The 20,497-nt window shown below is 41.2% G+C and overlaps 3 protein-coding genes across 3 annotated transcripts; 2 read left to right on the top strand and 1 right to left on the bottom strand.

The window, feature by feature from the left end:
* Positions 1 to 9,147: 9,147 nt before the first annotated feature.
* HO173_000663 (uncharacterized protein) lies at positions 9,148 to 10,829 on the top strand (the record flags this gene model as incomplete). Its single annotated transcript, XM_037302612.1, has 4 exons — positions 9,148 to 9,249; positions 9,299 to 9,506; positions 9,556 to 10,176; positions 10,318 to 10,829. The coding sequence occupies 4 exons, from the start codon at positions 9,148 to 9,150 to the stop codon at positions 10,827 to 10,829; spliced, it is 1,443 nt and encodes a 480-aa protein (XP_037170119.1).
* Positions 10,830 to 11,047: 218 nt separating this feature from the next.
* Positions 11,048 to 11,596, top strand: HO173_000662 (uncharacterized protein; the record flags this gene model as incomplete). The annotated part of the gene is made up of 1 exon (XM_037302611.1): positions 11,048 to 11,596. The coding sequence occupies one exon, from the start codon at positions 11,048 to 11,050 to the stop codon at positions 11,594 to 11,596; it is 549 nt and encodes a 182-aa protein (XP_037170118.1).
* Positions 11,597 to 19,204: 7,608 nt separating this feature from the next.
* Positions 19,205 to 20,497, bottom strand: HO173_000661 (uncharacterized protein; the record flags this gene model as incomplete). The annotated part of the gene is made up of 1 exon (XM_037302610.1): positions 19,205 to 20,497. The coding sequence occupies one exon, from the start codon at positions 20,495 to 20,497 to the stop codon at positions 19,205 to 19,207; it is 1,293 nt and encodes a 430-aa protein (XP_037170117.1).

The raw sequence follows: 20,497 nt of genomic DNA, 5'->3' as shown, positions 1-20,497 counted from the left end.
TGCTGAGCCTGACAGTTGTGGGATGAGTTGGTTTGAAGGTACTCACTCGATGGTGTTTGGGATCTTGAAGGAGATGAAGGTTTTTATAGCATTCCAACTGTCTCGCGTCGGTGTCTGAAAAGCCCGAACTGCGGAACGAACTGCCATGGCAATCAGGCAGCACTTTCTGGACGATAGATTGTAATTGCAGAGGAAGAGATTCTCGACGTTAGCACCTTCCTTTTCGCATACCCATGTCAACAAAGACGGTGTGAGATTGTTTCGATTGATGTTTAGGGAGCACGATTCCACTGGACGAGATGAGAGTTTCCCAAGAATGGATAAGACAGAAGCCACAAGATTGTTGATAGTGAGCATTTTGCATCAAATGTCAAAGGAGAAGTTCAAAATTCCAGATTGTGATACTAGGCAACCATATTCGATTGGACGACAGTGGTCCAACGACAAGCCACGAGGATCGAGGGCGAATCCTACAAGCCAAACTCAGGGATACACCTTTCATCTCGTGCAAATCTATGTTTGCTTGAAAATTCGCCGGTCTGTTCCTTACGCCAAAACAAGCGGCACGCTGTCAGCGAAACTTGCTCAAACAGCGCCCATGCATCAATCATTCGATAGGCCGTTTCGATTTGCGGTCATGACATAAGTATAGTAGCTAGATTTGGTGAATATCAATGTCCAGCTACAGGAACAGTGAGGAAAAAGGGGAGAAATGCGGAGTGAAAGGGCTTGGAGAATTGAGGGCGAAGTGACAAGATCAAAAAAACCTCCTTTCTTCTTTTTTTTTTTTTTTTTTTTTTTTTTATAATTTTTTTTTTTTTTTTTTTTTTTTTTTAATTTTTTTTTTTTTTTTTTTTTTTTTTTTTTTTTCTCTTTTTTTTTTTTTTTTTTTTTTTTTTTTTTTTTTTAAATTTTTTTTTTTTTTTTTTTTTTTTTTTTTTTTTTTTTTTTTTTTTTTTTTTTTTTTTTTTTTTTTTTTTTTTGTTTTTTTTTTTTTTTTTTTTTTTTTTTTTTTTTTTTTTTTTTTTGTTTTTTTTTTTTTTTTTTCCCCCCTTCTTTTGGCGGGATATTTTTTTTTAAAAAAAATCCCCCTATACGCCAGCGTGCCCAACTCTTACTTAAATTTTATTAGCGACCTAAAGCCGTAGCTGCGGATACCTGTTCCAGTGTATCGACGGCGTATCGATGAAAGCGGAACCTTGCTATCTATGGTGACACCGTGATCCCTCGTAATAGATATATTCACAAGGGCGATGCCGCAGCCTCTCACCTGCTGCTTTAAACGCTCTTCTTGACTATCAGCGTTAAAAGCCGTGGCTGTATCAAGACGAATTGACGGTCTTTCAGAACGATTTTGAAGGATTTCTAAAGTATACAATCGATGGCTATGATAGATTTACGGTGGAGCGTTTCAAGTAGAGCACTGCAGGCTACATATTTAACGGCCAAGTTGATATATTTGAACGAGATTTGGAGCATTTGACTGTGGAGATAATAGAGAGTTACAATGAAATACTACGTAATATTAATCAAAATCCTTCACCTTCTCTATGATCTTTACAAGAGTGGCAAGTACGTTCTCTACAATTTTCTATGAATGGCGCTAACTAACAAAAAGTCGGAGGCGGAGCTGAATCAGTTTTGCCAAGCATTCTTATTTAATTTGCAATTCATAATTGGCACTGAGATTATCACACACACACCATCAAAAGTAGTACTGAATAGATAAATCTTCTCCCATATCGTATTCTACCACCTTCCTTATTATATTTAAAGCTTCTATATATCTCGCTTAGCCAATTTCTATTATTTCGAAATGCCCCTCGCAACGATTAAGCATAGTGCTATGGGAGTCTATATCTTTGAGGCGGATATGAGGGAGTTGTTAGCAACTCAGCTAAAAAAAGCCGGGGGTGTCTGCGCTTTACAGCCAGACACCCCTATTTGGACCTAAATAGGGCCCCGTAGGGCCCTCGTAGGGACGTCGCAGGGCCCCCGTGGGGGCTGCTGCTAACAAGAGTTAAATAGGGCTCTTAATGAGTGCGATATTCAGAGAGATTTTGAAGACTAAACTACATTTGCTGTTGCTGCTATTGCCCCAGAGTTATTAAGGCCTTCGCCTGTCGCTATTAAGGCTTGAATATCTTTAAGTCTGTCTTAAAGCCTCTGGCTAAAGTATTAGGAACCCCCAATTGTATAGCAACACGATATATAGTGGATGTAGAGTCCTATTACGAGCGTATCCTTAACACACCACTCAGCCCTATAGCTAGCGGGCCTTGGCCGAGACATCCCCTATCATATCATGCCTTCTTTTCATCTATATAATTCGATAGCCTTATTATTCTTAATCTACCTCACTTATACTAATATCGTATTTATACTAATTCTAACATTATAATAAAGCTTCTTTATATACCCCTCGGCGAAGAAAATTAACGGGTTTTTTACTTTCTACTCGAAGTAAGCGATCGAGTCTAATAAAGAAAACGCTAGGTATTTCTATTATATAGAAGCTCTACTATATATTTAAATTATTAAATATCTATATTATTCGAAAGAATTTATATTAGATAGTCTTTATTATTAACGATAGTCTAATTTATTAAAAAACGAGTCCTCTATATCGAATATAAAAAATCCTTCTTCGCTCTATTTCTCGTAAAAAAGTCTATTATTAGCTAATACACCTCCGGCGAACTTTCTATCACTCGAAAAAATACTATTTAAAGTACTTATAGTCTTTACGACGACTTAATCGATTAAGAAATAAGTATAATAAAACCTCTCGAGCGTTATAGTTAAACTTTAACTTTTAATATAAAGATTTATTATTTTTCTTAACTCGTATATATCTTTATAATACTCATATAAAAACTTTATTATATTAAGTTTAATATAACTAAAATTACTACTCTATCTACTTCTAATAAGAAAGAATTAGATCGAATTATAAAATATTAGAAAAGAGACGTCTAGATTAATATAAGAAAGAAGAGATTTAAATAGCGTAATATTCTTTTTTAGAGTATATCTTTACTATTAGAGTATTAGTTAATAAAAATTAAGTATTATATAGCTATTAATTACCTTTTAAGCGATATAAAAATTACTTTATATACGATATTTAGTCTTATATAGATTACTACTATCTAGAATATACTTTATAAAAATATTAATTTATATATCTCTCTATAGAGTACTTTAGATTCTATCTAAAAGCCTATCGATATTTCGAAGCTAAAAATCTTCGTCGCTATTATAATCTATATAAGAATCTTTTATTTTTCTACTATTTATAATTATTAAAAGACTAATAAAATTACTTTAATAGCTTTATTAATTACTAGAAATATAACTCGAAATCGCTATATTCTTCTTCGAAAATTTATTTATTACTTAGACTCTATCGAAGAGAACTTTAGAATTATTAAAATAGATAGATATAAATAGTCTATATAATATAAAAAGCTTTAGTTATTTATAAGTAAGATACGAAGTAATTAAAAGAAGCTTTATACCCCGAGTTCTTTTATTGTAATTAATAAATATATAATTAAGAAGATGGGATATATATATTATTTTATAATAGCTTTAGATAAGTTAATTAAGAAGGGATATAAGCTATTCGTAATTAACGATAAGAACTATCTCTATAATTATATCTAATATTCTTCTATATAGAGTTTTAAGAATAGATTAAAAGTTAAAAGTCTTAAAGATATATTAGTTATAATATTTAAATTAGTTATTAATATACTATTCTATAACTCTATTCTCTTTATAAATAACTATTTTATCGAATCTAAGCTAGCTATAATTTTAAAAGATAGAGAAATTATAATATATAAAATTATAAAGCTAAATCGATTAGATCTTTTAAAATTACTTATAGAGATAAAATAAGTCTTTATAAGGAATATTCTATACGAAGTTCTCGCTATAGTAATTTAGAATAATATATTAATAGTAATCTAATAAGATAATAATCTTATTCTAGCTCTAATTACTATATATAATATAAGAGAGATTAATAACTCTATCTTTAAAAAGAGAAAATATCTTAATAAGACTAGTATAAATAGTTATATAATTCTATCTACTTTTAAAGAGAATAATTAGAATATATAAAAGAAGAAGTTTTAAGTTTTTAAGCTTTTCTACTACTATAATAAGTATATAGAGAAGATTAATCGATTTAATACTCTAGTAACTATATATTCTTTTTAGCGAGCTTATAAATAAAATTAGATACCTCTACTTTATTAATATTTAAATAAAAGTCTTTCGAATACCTTTAAGCTCTATAAATTAATAGAAACGTTTCGTTAAAAGTATTAGAAGTTTCTCGAGCTAATAGTAATAGAATTAATTAAAGAAGGTAGAGAAGATATTCGATCTCGGCCGCCTCCCACCTTAATTATTACTCTATTAAAACTATTATAAGATAATTATAACTAATAAGATTTAAATACTATTCGATAGTATCTTATATATTATTTCTAAATTATTCGATATTTAGAAGAGATTTTTTAATAGAGAAATTAGTAGTAATAATAGTAAGAGAGGTATTAAAGATTAGAGGGGATAATACGCTATATATAAAGTCTCTTTATATCGTAAAGAAAACTATATAGAACGATTTCATAATAGAAAGAATTAAATAGAGTCTATAGAATAAATCTAAATTATTAAGTATAGATTATATAGTAGTTATAAAGTAATAGTATTAATCTATTAATATATTTATAATAAAATAAGTTAAGAAAGTTAATTATTTCTTAAATTCTACGATAATCTTATTAAGTATATCGAATATAATTTTAAGAATAATAGTCTTAACGATCTTAGAAATAATAGTCTAATAAACGATATATTAAAGAAATCGAAACTTCGTTTCTATAACTTAATTTATCTAATAATAAGAGATTAAACTACGTCTAAGTTAAAGAAATATATTATAAAAATATAACTTTAATATTAATAATCTACTAAGAAATTTATTAAAAAGAAAGCTAAAAAATTCGCGATATAATATATAAAAGTAAAGGCCGAGGCTAATATAAAGAAGAGTATCTTAATTATAACTCGTTTTACTTTTAATATAAAGAGTTTAAGTTTTATTAAGATAGAGAATCTTATAGATAAGAATTAGACTTATATATAAAAGTATAATAAATATATTAATCTCGATATAAATAGCGAGAAGAGATATAAGCTTAATTATTAGAGCTATCTATGATTAGAAACGTAGTAAATTTATTAAATAAAAAAATATAGTCGAAATTAGCGTAGATATCGGCAAATTCTCGAATATCGCGTTTTTAAACGAATTAAAATTATTCGATATCTTTAGAATAGCTCTATTTTTTATATTTAAAAATCGATTTCTTAGACTTATATTACTAAATAATTATCTTATATTAAATTTATTAATTAAACCTTTCTTATTATTATATATATAAACGTTTTTCTAAGTTATAATATATTATTTATAAATCTTACTATCGTCGTTAATAATCTTAATTATTATCGACTAAATAATATTCTATAGAGAAACTTATATTAGATTATTTAATATTAATTTAAGATATTAACGTTTACGACTCGATTCGATTTAAGAGATCTCGACTAATTAAATTATATTATTTTATTAATTTCTTCTTTATTATAAATATAAAATTAAATAGCTATCGTATAATAAATTCTTTTTCGATTATTATTTATTTAATTCTTTATAAATTTATATTAAATTAAAAGCCCCTTAATATTACGATAAAGTGCTATTAATAACGCGTTAGTGGAATCTCCGGAACGCGATATCGCTATCGTTGTCGCCGTCGGAGAAAGATACTAACTTGACCTGGTATACTAGCATCAAAAGTTCTTTGTTTTTATAGATTTTCAGCGAGCACAACACATATACATGCGATGGAATTATTAAGTTCTTTCGAAGCCCTATAGTAAGCAAGAACTTAAAGAATCTTGCTGATACGCAGGCAAAATATGACTACATCTCCGGGATCTCAATCATCTCCAGCCAAGGCCTGCTGGGACTATGGATGTTTGGAGACATAAGGCAAGCAATGGGCCTACATCTCCGGTCTACCAGCCATGGGGGCCATGGCTATTTGAGAGGGGGGGTAGTGTTACGAGCGTACCCTTGACACACCACTCAGCCCTATGGCTAGCGGGCCTTGGCGGAGGCATCCCCTACCATATCATGCCTCTCCCCTTTTTTTTTTTTTTTTTTTTTTTTTTTTTTTTTTTTTTTCTTTTTTTTTTTTTTTTTTTTTTTTTTTTTTTTTTTTTTTTTTTTTTTTTTTTTTTTTTTTTTTTTTTTTTTTTTTTTTTTTTTTTTTTTGGGGGGGGGGGGGCGTGTTGGTTGGTTGTTTTTTTTTTTTTATAAAAAAAAAAAAAAAAGATTAGGGGAAGGTTTTATAGAGGGATTTTATTTTTATTTGGGGGGGGGGGGGGGGGGGTGGGGGGGGGGGGTTTTTTTTTTTTTTTTTTTTTTTTTTTTTGTGTGTTTTTTTTTTTTTTTTTGTTTTTTTTTATTTTTTTTTTTTTCCTCTTAAAAAAAAAATTGGGTTTTTTTTGGGGGGGCCCCCCCCCCGTTTTTTTTTTCCCCTTTTCTAATTTTTTTTTTTTGGGGGCCCCCCTTCAATTCCGTGGGTTTTTTCCCGTATAATCTAATCGTATGGGAACACGCTATACTTAGTATGGGTCACCCTAACGCTAAGGTTATCCTAATACCAATTTTTTTAATAATTGAAATTATTTATTCTCTATCTATCTACTATAATTATAATTATATCTAACTTATATATCGTTATTTAGAAATATATTTAGAAGATCTTAGCTATTATTATCTTCGAAATAAAGTTTAAAGTTACTCGATTAATTATTAAATTTAACGTATTCTATAATTAGCTTCTAAATCGTTATAATAAAATTTCTCTTAAAGATAATTACTCTTACGCGCTTATAGATTATAAAGAATAAACTCTTTATTAATATATATAATAACTTAATAAATTAGAAATATCTTATCGTCGTTCGATACTTAAAAGAGCTATAAACTCTATACTTCGCGAGCGCTTTAGTTCTATTAAGTACGTAGGTAATTATTAATTCACGCGATTTTTAAAGCGTAATTCTTAATATAAAATATGTAAATAAAAGTCTTTAATATCTTAATGAAAGAATATATATAAATTAGAAGCTATTTAGAACTAATTTTAACGTTTTTAGAGTATTTATTAAGAGTTTAAAGTATAAATAGAGAATATCTATAATTTTAATAAGACTGAATTTCGAATTAGAGTAAGTAAGAGTTAATGAATTATTATAAAAGAAAGAGAACTTTTATTTTATTAAACGAATGCGGATAATAGAGAGTATATTATATTAATTAAGTATATTAGTAGCTTAGATTATACGCTTCCCCCGATATTAATTTTAATTAAAAAATAATATCTTAATAATTAATTTTAAGAGAGTCTTAATCTCGATACTCTATAAGATATTAATAATATCGAATATATAAACGATAATCTATATAAGGCCTGAATTAAGCATTTTAATTATTTTACGAAGAGAAGACGTATAAAAATATATAGATTATTACTATTTAATAACTATAATAGTTATCTTACTAGAGAAGTATTTAAATATATAAAGAATAATAATATTATTTTATTCTATTTACTTTTATACTCTTTATATCTATATTAGCTATTAAATATAGATGTCTTTTAATTATTTAAATATTAATATATTAATATAATTAATATCGTAATACGTTAAGCTAGCGATAATTATTTAAAACTCGATTTTTTAATTAATTTTTAAGTAATTTATAATCGAATCTTTACTAGATTAACTATTATATTTAAATAGCGAGAAATAAACCTTTTTCTCTATAATTCTACTATTATTTTAAATTATTTAACTAGATTTTAGCGGAGAGACTTTTCGCTAAGAGATAAGACTTTAGAGTAAGAGATATTCGATCTTAAAGACTAGCTAATATTATATACTTATTATTAAGTTATATAGTATAAAAAGAAATTATAAGATATATATTTAATCGATTAATCGCTTAATAGATATATTTATAGAGTAGAAGCGAAGATACTTTTAAATCTTCTCGTTAAGCGAGAATTAAATATTATTTAATAGATTATAATAGCTTAAATAGCTTATAAAGTAGAGTTTAATACGATAATTTAGAAGAAAGATATTATCTACTCTTATTAAATCTAAAATAAGATTATTATATATAAGAAAACGAAGATTAAAAAGACTTTAAAAGACTTTAGAGTAAGTAAATATCTAAGAGTCTCGAGTATATAATATATTTAGAAATAAGAAGATTAAGTAATTTAAGGTTATTATAATGAGAACTAGATAGTTAATTAAGATTAGAAGAATTAAAGAGACTAAAATAGATAATAATAGTTTATAATATATATATATATGGGTGGGTAGGTAAAATAATTGAAAAAATCTGTATTGGGGCGGCCTTAGCGTTGGGGTGGCCAAAATAATTTTTTTTTTTTTTTTTTTTATTTTTTTTTTTTTTTTTTTTTTGTTTTTTTTTTTTTATATTTTTTTTTTTTTTTTGGTTGGTTTTTTTTTTTTTTTTTTTTTTTTAAAAAAATAATTTTTTTTTTTTTTTTTTTTTAATTTTTTTTAAAAAAAACCAAAAACCCCCCCCCTCTTTTTTTGGGGGTGGGGGGAAGAAACCCTTTTTTTTTTTTTTTTTCCCCCCTGAATGGGGGTTTTCCAAGGAGGGACATGAAAACTACTCTACCAAAAGCTAAGCGAAGCTGTGCCAGCGGCTGAGGTGTGTGGCTGAGGCGGTGCAACTCTGGTAGTAGGCTTGCTTAACTCAAGGACATATATTACTCTACACAATTCCCACTCAAAACTGAGCACGAAGTATCCTTTGTTGTCCAACGTTAAGGTCCATCCGAATCGTTCATCTTCTCGCTCCTCCTTTTCTTTTAACACGCCCTGAGCTTCATCTGACATTAATCAACATCAAAGCTTTTCCTTTCTGAGCACGTGACGCGATAAGGCTTCCGGCCCAGCAGAGAACTCCCATCAATGTATCCCTCATCCCAGGCAATAGACAGAAAGATGCAGGAAGAACCCGGAGATCAGGGCACAGACTCCTGGCTAAGCGGCGGCTATTGGAGAACAAAGCTGCCATGGCGTCAGAAGGCAGCATCCAAGCCTGCAGTATGGTGGTGAATCATGATCTTGAGCCTCGAAAGCTGACGGGTAACAGCAATCCTTGGCCGACAACTCGTCTATACCCTTCTATTCAAGCTTAAGCGCTGGCCCTTCCGAAGCTCCGCCACCATATGAAGACCTCCGAGAGCAACCAACATCGCTTGTGGAGAAGGATGGAAAGACACCCAGAGACAATACAGATCAAAAAGCTAAACACGATCTGGAGAGCGGAACCCACTCACGCTTCAATGCACCCGCCAACCGTCATGGATGGCAAACAAGGAAAGCGTCTGTCACTTGCTCACTTAGCAGAGACAGGAAAGCTACCAGCGCTGCGGAAAATTGGGCGCGGAGGCTCTGATGAGACGTTAGCATCTCTGGACAAATCTTGGCGATATCATCGACAAGAGTTCGGTTCCACGGACACCAAGACTGTTGCCCGTCTCTTTGACTTGTGCCGATGCTGGAACACTTTGGGTATGCTTCGTGATGCTGTGGAGACAGAAGCACCGCAGGGCTTATCTTGGACGATCAAAGCCCGTAACACCGAATTCTTCGATTTCCTCTTGCAACGGCAAGTCGATGTTGATCGACCGGACGAGGAAGGCAAAACTCCATTGTTTCATGCTTCAACGTTAGGCAAGGCTTTCATTGTAAGAAGATTGCTTGACGCTGGAGCCAATGTACATTGCACCGCGGGTAGTGTTACCCCTCTCCACGTTTCAGCCGAGAAGAACTATACCTCAATTGTAGACTATCTCCTGGAAGCCGGCGCAAATGTCAATGCGCTGAACTCGAAGGGTAATACCGCGCTATACTGGGCCAGTAACAATGGGAATCTAGAAATGGTTAGGAAACTTTTGGGCAAAGGCGGTCAAGCAAATCATACCGCTCCGTCAACCATCTCTCCGCTTCACGTTGCCGCAGCTCGAGGTCACGTGGAGATCATTGAGGTCTTATTGGATGCCGGGGCGGATCTCAACGCACGAAACTTTGAAATGATATTAGTGCTTGTAGCGATCTCATACTAGCAAGAACGAGTCCTTGCCTGTCTGCTCACTCGGGGTGCGATAGCAAACCCCAGCTTGGGCGAAAAATTTGCGCTACACTTTGCTGCCGGAAAAGGATCACGAAGCCTTGTTACTCTGCTTCTGGATGCCGGAGTTGGAGTAAACACGACGAGCGCTAAGGGTCATACGGCTCTTCACATAGCCGCAGCCTTGGGGAACGAAGACCTCGTCGACAGACTGCTGGCGAGATCAGCCTCCGTCAATTTGAAGTCGCTGTCTGGTTTCACGGCCTTGCACGACGCCTCATTGGCGGGCCACATCGTTGTGGTTAAACAGCTTTTATACGCGGGTGCTAACATTGTATTTACCACCTACACTGGTTATACCGCTCTGCACTTTGCCGCGGAGAAAGGCTCTCTCGACGTAGTGCAGCGACTCATGGAGGCCGGGTCGGATGTCAATGCCCAGTCAATCAGAAAGTGGACCCCGCTGCTGTATGCGTGCAGTGAAAAGCATTTAGCTGTTATCGAATTTCTTCTCGACCACGATGCTAACCCTAATCTGTTCGATTATTAAAGCGTCTCGCCGTTGATTATCGCGAGCGAAAAAGGGGACTTGGGCATAGTGAGGAAGCTTGTCTGCGATTATTCCGCAAACGTCAATAGCCAGTCGGTGAGTAGCGTTACTACTCTTCACATGGCAGCCCAGGACGGTTATACATCTGTCGTGAGCTTCCTTCTGAATAACGACGCGGACGCAAACATGTTGTTCTTGGGAACACGACGCCATTGGCGATGGCTACCTGGCATTTACACACTGATGTCATCAACCATTTAATCCCGGTCACAAAAGATCCCTATCTGTTGGATTGCTTCGGCTGGAACAGCATCGACTGGGCGACAGCAGACCCATCGGTGCTCTCTAAATTCCCCCTCGAAACCCGACCCGAGGAATACATCCCCACCAGCGTAGCAACACGCAAATCTCACGTACGTCGGAACATCAGCAATCTAGCGCGCGCAATGCTCCAAGCCAACGTCGCAAACGACAACCGACTTCCCGTCCTGGGCGAATATCTGCTGATCATGCACGACACGACCGACGCCGAACATGCATTCCAGCTCAACGTACACCTGTACGCCACCACGGCGGAGGGACCACTGGCGTATTGGCTCGCGTGCAACTCGTGCGAGACCGATATCACGGGCAATCTCTACATCTGTCTCACGTGCGCCGACACAGCCTTGTGCGAGGATTGCATAACGAAGTACAAAGACAAGACGAAGGAGATGAGGTCCTGTAAGGATCACGTGTATCATGGCATCTTGTCGCATCGGCATTAGGAAGGCGGGTACGGCAAGCGGCCGTCGCAGCTTGTGAATACGAGGGGCCAAAGTGTGGATGAGTGGTTGAGACACGTTCTGGTTGCTTATGGCGGATGAGAGATTCAATGAACCTCTTTTTTATAACTCGAGTCCGGACGTTTCCTTGTCCTATCGCTATTGAATTTCCTTCCTGTCGCCGAACAATTCCGACAAGGCGCAAAGGACGGACGTCTCGCGCAACGCAAGGGAAACAAATGCGTACCAGCCCAGCAGGAGCCCTTCAATCCTACCAGGCGTATCTATATCAGAGCGGCACTCACTCACTCACTCACTCACTCACTCAATCAAAACCGCCTGTATGATTCGCGTCGTATTCTGTCCGCCGAGTATCACATCCCACCCTCGACCTTTCTTCCTATCATCCCTCAGCCTTGGATCCTCTCGAAGGCTGTGCTATGACGGATCATGATTAGTAGGCAAAGTAGAGATGTATCAAGGCAAACTACTAGCGAGGGCCGGACTAGCTAAATAAGCTATACAAATAGTCCATAGTCCGTCAAAGCCTGACTAGTCTAGACAATTAGACTAGTCCCGGACTATAGTCTACTCATACAAAGACTCTTCCAAAGCTTCCATGCTGCGGAGGCTAGGACCCAGCGATCAAATGGGTTGATAGCAATAGTAGGGGCCTCCGATAGCTCGGAATCGCTGTTATTGTGTGCCATAATGATATATTTATTGAATAAAGAATGACTGTTCATGTGGCGTCCTAAAATACGCCCACTAGACTCAAATATCACGCTTACAAATCGATTATTGGACTATTAGAACTGATAGTCCTAGACTAGTCTATCAAATACCTGGACTAGTCTAGGACTATTAACAAAATCATCGGACTGGTCTGGACTATTGGTCCAGTAGACTAGTCCAGACTAATAGTCCGATAAATAGTCCAGGACTATCGGGCGCCTAGTTGTATGTATTTAGATATAATCGATTGATGATGAACCGATTAATCGATCCATTCATCGAAAGCCATGCTTCCTCCCACGCAGATAGATAGATAACAAAGAGCACGCACGCACGCCCTTTCTTTGTTTCCCTTTTGAGTTATCCCCAAGTTCGCCACTGACAGTTTCTGCACACTCTTTCGCTTCGCGGGCGCCGGGAGTTGAGATGTGGTATATATAGGGTTGCACGTTGCCTCCTTAAAGATGTCGTTGTCGTTGTCGTTGATGGCGTTGGTTACTAATTGGCGAAGCGGGGCTTTGGCGGCGGGATGGATGGGCGGAGGAGGAGGGGAGGGGATTATGTTGGAGCTTTCATCACTTGTGTCTTTAATTTTCCCGGCCGTAGTGTGACGGGTTGACGTTGCCTTGTCAGATTGTGTAAGCCATGTCGAGGTATCTGTACGTGGTGGTCCAAATAGAGAAAATCTCGGTGCTCGACTTCACCTCTGAGACTCACACGTGCGTGTGTGTGTGGTGAGATGTGGGATTCTCGTCTCCGCCCGATAGAGATGAATCAAAAGCTAGGTAGGAGCCTGATATGTATACTTCGACGTCGATAACTGACTCACTGTCTCTCCTCCGCTTACTCGTCCGACCGAGGGCTTGTCTATCTATCTCTCGATATGAAGCGGGCGCAGACTCGATGGCAAAATCCATCAAGCCCCCCCCTTCTCTTTACATAAACAGATGCCTGCTCCGCGCAAGTAAGCCTCGAGGACTTCCGTCCGAGCGGATGCATCGGAAATACCATGGCCGTGAGAGGCATTCCACAAGTACCGAGGGGAAGAATCCGACGAGTAATTATCGGACCCCTAACTCTCCCCACAGCAGCAGTGAAGGAAGACCCCTAGCGTTCGAAGCGTTAGCGAACCCCCCCGCCCCCCACAGATTCCGAGCCGTTGCCACCGTCAGAAAGTGGGTATGGGACTTATTCCTGGATCGGATCTCGATGCGACAGAGGCCTCTTACTTTTTTTTTTTTTTTTTTTTTTAATCAAAATCCAGTCGCGGTCGCGGTCACCCGGGCGTTGTTTCGACTCCTGAAGAATCGATTGGAATGAAACCACACGCGCCGGAAATCGTCACCGCTGGTCCAGTCCCAGGGATACGGATGGGGCTTTCCGACGCGAATGTCCTCGGGACTGCCCCGCCGCCTGGGCTGACGAGTATGCCGTTGGTTGGCGCGGAGCGGGGTTTGAAAGAGGCGGGCGCTATCGGGTGTTGTTTCTTTCACCGATGACGACGCCTGCCTCCTAAGTGTGTTGAGACAAAGTGAGCTATCTTGGGCCTGTTGCTACGGAAAATACCATCATCTCTACGGCGACTACTCAATCCGGAATCCTTCGGTATAAAGAAAGATCAAGACTTGTAGAGCGAAGACCGGGTTCAATCAAGCCGCTTGCGCTATGTCTCTCTCGAAAACGGTTCTTTACACTTTGTTTTTAATAACCGCCTTCCACACACCTGCAAGACCTTAGTACGGATGGCTAGATCATAGGCAAAGCCCTGGCGGGGCCATTCGGTGCGTGGTTTCATATGCGAGTTTGCAACCCACGGTGAATCTGCTGCCGGCGTTGTGCATGAGTTGCGAGATCAGTGCACACAACGGGGTGTAGAACACGCTTATTTTCTTACAAACGCTACGCCAAATGCGGTGTGTCCGTCCTGGATGCCACTTTTTAACATGGCAGTTGGAATCGAGGGTGCATTGAGCATTCATTCTCCCATGAGGTATCGTCTCGCAGCGGCTGCACCATGATGTCGTACGTCGACCCGTTTGTGGGACTCGTGCGACGAGGACGTTTCGACATATTTAATCATGAAGTTGTTAAGCTCGCCATCTTTGATCGTATGTGGAGGCTCGACTGTACTACACTGGCGATGCCAGGAGGATGATCTTTCGACGAGGCGGATTTCCCAATCCAGGCCATCACACACCCGAGACTGATCCTCTCACCTCAAGCCCTACGAGTCCATCCGGCTGATCCTTCCTGGGAGCCAATACCGATCATTGATTTCTTCATGAACATCGCACCTAGCGTCCAAGCCCCGGAGAATGAGCCGTGGAGGGTGCTCGGGACGAGTTTTCGGACTATGTATGTTAGAGGAAGAATCTGATGAAGGGTTGAACGGGTTCGATGCATTCAGAGCTCTGCTCTGTATCCCTTGGCCTGGCTGCTTTAGCCTTTCGAAGCCCGACGGGAGACTTGTACGACCTGCGACTCAACGACTCCAGCACCCTCCTAGCCTGGCTTCTACGGTCTTATGCACCTCTAAGGCTTTTTTTCTAGGGTTCCACCATCATAGCGTCATGCGTCAACACCACCGTGTCTTTGTGGTGATCCGTGGCCACAGCCGCAGCGCCAGATTTTGACTTAGATTCGGGACAGATGAAGGGATGCTAATGTCTTCTTATTAGAAGCTATACGTGTTAGTCGAAGATAATGTATCTTCGGCATAGTTTCCAATGTGGATAACTTGTGGCGATCTATAGGAAATATTCTAGCTCCGCGATTTGAGCTCCAGGCTGAGAAGCTTACAAAGTACCAAGAACCCTCGGCGCTGCTGCTAAACGGTATCATTGTGACCGAGTAAGAATCGCGGTACAAATTCCTCGTCTACATGATGTCACACCAGATCTTTTCAAGACGAGTCCATTAAACTCAAAATCAGGGAGTGAGAATCACGTATAATCGAGTACATTGACAAGCTTGAATATCATGGGATGCGACGCCGGTCAGGGAAAGAGGAGTCTCCAGTCAAGAACCAGCGGCTGGGAACGGTCGTCTTGCGGACGGCCGCTTCCCGACGTCAAATAATTAAACCTTGCTCGATCGTCTACCTTCTAAAGACTGTCCCTTGTCTGGAGTTTCCCGTGACAGCTCAGACAGAAAATCCCTGAAATCAGCAACCACGTTACGGTACCGGCAGTGTTCCTAAACGTAAACACAGTGAATTGATCGGCGAGTATGGAGCATGGATGCGAGGCCTTTCGGCAAGCAAAGGCGCGGAACAGCTCGGGGATGAAGACGCGTACTATAGATTCGGGGATGGCTCGAGGAAGCTAGCTGAGGAGATATATGCACGTAACGCGGGTCATACATTGTCCTTGACTGGATATGGTGAGCACGGCAAAACCTCGTTTACTGTATATGAGGGTGATGTCAATGAGTGGCTCTTGCACCAACCCGCAATGTACTACTGCGTAGGGCAGATGACACCTATTGAACCTGGTCAGCCAACCTAACATCACAGATTACCCCGTTTTGGGAACACTACTTGCGAGATCATCCAATCGAAAGCAAAGCAGTCAGATGGCGGTAAAAGGCTATTCGGGTCGAAACTGTGCTTCTTCTTCTTCTTCTTCTTCTTCTTCTTCTTCTTCCTCTTCTTCTTCTTCCTCTTCTTCTTCTTCCTCTTCTTCTTCTTCTTTTGCGAGAGACGATATTAGTTTACCGCGGCCCTATCTTTGTCCAGCAAAGTCGACAGACTTTCCGGAGACTGTCCAGCTCTCCTGGGAGAACTTTTCTGTGCAACGGCTCAGACTCGTCAGCGCTTCGCAGGGCGTATGACAATTCTTCGATTGGGATCTCGTTGTTCTCGCAAGACACATCGACTGCCACATCTGCTCTCTCGTTTCAGCTCAATCGCCTCTGGCTCGCCGTTGGAGGCTGAAAGTTAGGGCAGCTCATCCAGCGGGAATCGACCCTGAACGGCTCCATTTCGTCTAGATCCGCATCAAATGGAGCCCATTCCTTTGAACTTCAAAAGTAGGTAGGTAGTCGCAAATGGAACATTCAACCTAGCCTGCGTTAAATGCAGTATCTCGTCAAATAACACCTCATTCGGCCACGCTTGGCCACCGTCGGTAATTCACGTAGCTCTCCCATCAACGACAGGGCCGCTTTCCGAACGTAGGGCTAGGGCTCCACCAGGGCCATCCGCGGACCTTCCCATCGACCGCAGCGTGATCAAAACTACCCACGCATCCACCCTCACCAGGCATCTTCCCTCCACGCTCAGACACCCAACGCCAAGCATACGTAACCCTCATACCGCCCCCCACTCCCCAACCAGCACCGCACAGACCCACCCTTCAATCCTTTTCCTACTGTAGGTAAGGTACCTAGGTATGATAGTTTTAAGGTACCCTAGCCCCCCCGTGACTCATAGGCCCGCCAAATCCGTCCAGGAATCCTGTACGTACTCTACTCTACCTTAGGTAGAGTCTTGCTGTATACATATGTACCTACCGACTAGCACCTACATGACACCCCCCCTACCCCTCCAGAACAAAAAACCAAAACCCGTGCACCCCCCTCCCTCTCAAACCCCCAAAACGCCGACGCGACCGATCTCATCTCCCCATCCCGATCTCATCGAGAAATATGAAAAAACCCCCGATGCTCGATCGGCCTAGCAGGGCCCCCCCCCCCACGCATGCATGCACGCCTGTTCTCCACTCTTTTTTCCGCAGTAGTGTACCTAGAACTTATACGCGCTCCTCTGCCCTTGGTTCCCCGTGTTCCCAACAGAAAAATGTAGGCATCGTCGATCTTGCCTGGAGGACCTGATGTACGGTACTGTTCTAATGGGGTGATGGGGTGATGGGGTGAGGTGCTTTGGCGGAGATCCGGGGCCAAATGGGAAGTGGCGAGGAGCGAATGTACGAGTATACTGTCTGTTGTGTCGTAATGGGGTGAGGGACTCCGTATGCGGAGATGGGAATTGAAACTGGCAAGGTTGCGGAATGTAAAGTACATTACCTATGTATACTGAAGTGGAAGGCCGTGGATTTGGTGGGATTACGCTACCATGTCGTCGTCGATCTAGGTAGGTACATGGTTGTGTATGTGTGCACATGCGCACGCGCACCCCACGTTTCTCTCTCTCTCTCTCTCTCTCTTTTTTTTTTGGCTTTGGGACTTGGGCCGACGAACGAACGAACGAGTGAACGAACGAACTGACGCTATCGATTACGTGGATACTTATCGATAAGCAAAGGGGGCTGCGTTCGCCTCTTTTCTCCTTAGGTAGGTTACTCTAATAGACTCTCTCGGGCGACAGGCGGCAATTCATTATTAGGCAACAGCGACAACGTGCGCGGGCACGGGGAAGGAATGATGATGGATCAGCATTCGAAACCATAGTATCAATCATATGCCGGATAATGATAACATGAATATGACATCCGATCAATACATTCATTAATATTACTTACTCACTCACTTACCCACCACCCACACAGACATGTCCTCCCTACCCTACCCTACCCTACCCTACTCCACCCTGCTCACCCATCGTCAGTGCGCCCGACTCCGACGCAGGGTCATGGCGCTAATCCACCCCTTTCCTTTCCTTTCCTTTCCTTTCCTTTCCTTTCCTTTCCTGTGCTGACCGCATCCGTCCCCTACATGCACGTCAGATACGGACCGGGGGGGAGGGGCGAGCGGGCGTTGGGCGGCTTGACCCTACCTATTCCGTTCGTTCATCGTTTCGGGGTTGAATGGATGGGGTGGGTAGGGGTAACGCGCGCGCGGTATATTCTTCAGCTGACACCCTTTTTTTTTTCTCTTTTCTTTGGGGCCAGCACGGCGTGAGTTTTTTTCTTGCTTCTCTTATCGTGGGTATACCGTATGGATTGGATCGGAATGGTTTGGAATGGATTGGATTGAGCAGTGGCAGGGTGCACGGGGGAGCCGGCGTCTCCTGTCTTTCTTACTTTTTCTTCCAACTCGGTTTTTTCAAAAAGAGCGAGCGGTCAGTGGTGTACGTACTATTCAGCGGCGAATGGGAAACGGCAGCGAGCACGTGTGGTCTCGTAGCCTAGTTTGTAGTGCCTATTCATGACGTCTACATTTCAATGACATTCATGCCAACATGAGTAGGTAGAATGAACTATTACCTACGGTACATCATTGCCACCATTCTCGTTGAATCAGCATCCGCCGGCGACTTGTGGCTCAAAAGGCGAAATCACACCACGACCATACCGAACTCTCCTACCCCACACCATGCTCCTCCACACATGCGGGGGAAGGTGGCCGCTGCAACTTGCAAGATAAGCACCTCCCCCGGCATTCACCGCCGTTTCGAATTTTCGAGTTTTTCGAGGGGGCACAGGGATATCCTTGTTCAGGGTTTCAGGTGGGGCTGTCTGCTAATTGATGCAGCTTGTACGAGTAGCTTTGGGCGAGGAGGGCCGAAGTCTGGCATGCGACTTGCCGGGGCTGTGGAGACGGACGGGTAATGCATGGTAGAGTGAAGGAAGGCACCTTTGATGGTAGCTAGACGTGTGATTGCTCGGATTGCTTCGAGCAGAAGTTCTATGATGGGCGCTATTCGCCCGGGTAGTTGTATGGGCAGGGAGAAGAAGAAAACGCATGTAGTCTATAGAGGTATTCATTCAAACACTCAATGCGTCCTAGGCTGCAGGCCCAAACCTCCCATCGTGTATTCGCGCGCCTGAAATCGCCTCGCTCGCGAGTTATGCTGCTGTAGCGGAAAAGTCTATTGGGGTGTAAAGCTTGACAAATGAAGAAAAGGTGATGATATAATCCAACGCACGACCCAGTGACGCCTTGCGGACATTTCTCCGTCGTTTCCGCCGTCATGGCTCAGTACCGTTCGGCCAAATCGTTCCCTGCCTGACTGCCTGCGGTGCTCGAGCTGCCACTAGCGAAGCCACTGCTAGGATTGAGCAAGTCTTGTACTGCCACTTTCGGAATCTGCGGAACGGGTAGCTTCCTGTGTGTGCCATCCGTGCGACTCATGATTTCGCTGATCCGGGGGCCGCCGCCGTATGTAGATTGGTTCGTGAGGCTGCCGTAAAGGGGAGTGCCGTCGGCTGAAGGCTCCATTGGGGCGAGAGCCGGTGCGTGCGTGAGGGAGAGGTGGCGGATTCCAGGCAGGTGAAGGCCGTGGTCACCGTAGGGTCGTAAGCGGGGTGAGTGCGCGGGAGTAGCCAGAGGCGTATGATCGGGTGTGGGCGAGAGCGAGTCGTGAGAGAAGGTTGGAGATGAAGGAGCGGTCGAGTTGGGAGACGCAGGCCGCGACCGCTTGAACAAGCGGGGCCTTGAGCTGTCGTCTTCTTCGTTCGAGTGGGACCGGGACATGTTTTGCGAGTAGGCATATTGCGAAAGCGAAGGTAGTCGGTTGGCACTACTGCTACCGTGGATGTAGTATGGGTGGTGGTGGTGATGGTGATGATGGTGGTGCCGAGCGACAGACCCGTGGTTTGGCTGTTGGTCTTCACGCTCAACTTGTGACGCAGCTGTCGCAAGTAGATTGATGTCCATTGGATTGTGTGACAATCCGTTCGGACTCCCTCCGTTACTTCGTGCGTGCGGGTTGAGTGTAGATGGAGTGTTGGCTGAATAAGAGGAGTACGAGTTGGGAGGAGAAACGTTGGGTGAGCCGACTTTGGATGTCGGGGCGGAGCGTGACATGTTGTGCTGCGGAGGAGGCATCATGGACGCAGATACGGCCTGGTCTTGATGGGCGTAGCTTGCCATGGCCGCAGTCTGGTGTGTAGTCTTGTTGCTTCGTCTCGAATTGGGATTATTGTGTATCCGTGAATGACGAGTCAGCTCATCTGACCGACTGAAGCGTTTCGTGCAGCCCGGAAAGGAGCATCCGTGTGGCTTCTCCCCTGTATGTGTTCTTATGTGCCTTGTTTGATGTTCGAGGCGGTGAAAAGCCTTATCGCAGAGAGGGCATTTGTATGGTCGAGGCAGGTCTTGTCCTTTATCGTCTGGAAGGCCTCCGACCAAGGGCGGTAGTGCCCTGACGGCCGCAGACATACCGCCTTCCTGGGTATAACCTCCTCTTCCTTGTTGCTGATCGTATGGATTTTGAGGTTGTGGATTCAGCAGGTTGGAAAATTCCACCGCTGAGCTTGCTCGCTGCAT

Source organism: Letharia columbiana (genome assembly GCF_014066305.1).
Source record: "Letharia columbiana isolate WasteWater2 chromosome Unknown Sc0000001_s0, whole genome shotgun sequence".
Lineage (NCBI taxonomy): Eukaryota > Fungi > Ascomycota > Lecanoromycetes > Lecanorales > Parmeliaceae > Letharia > Letharia columbiana.
The sequence above is the reverse complement of the archived record's forward strand: the minus strand, read 5'-3'. Positions and strand labels throughout refer to the sequence as shown.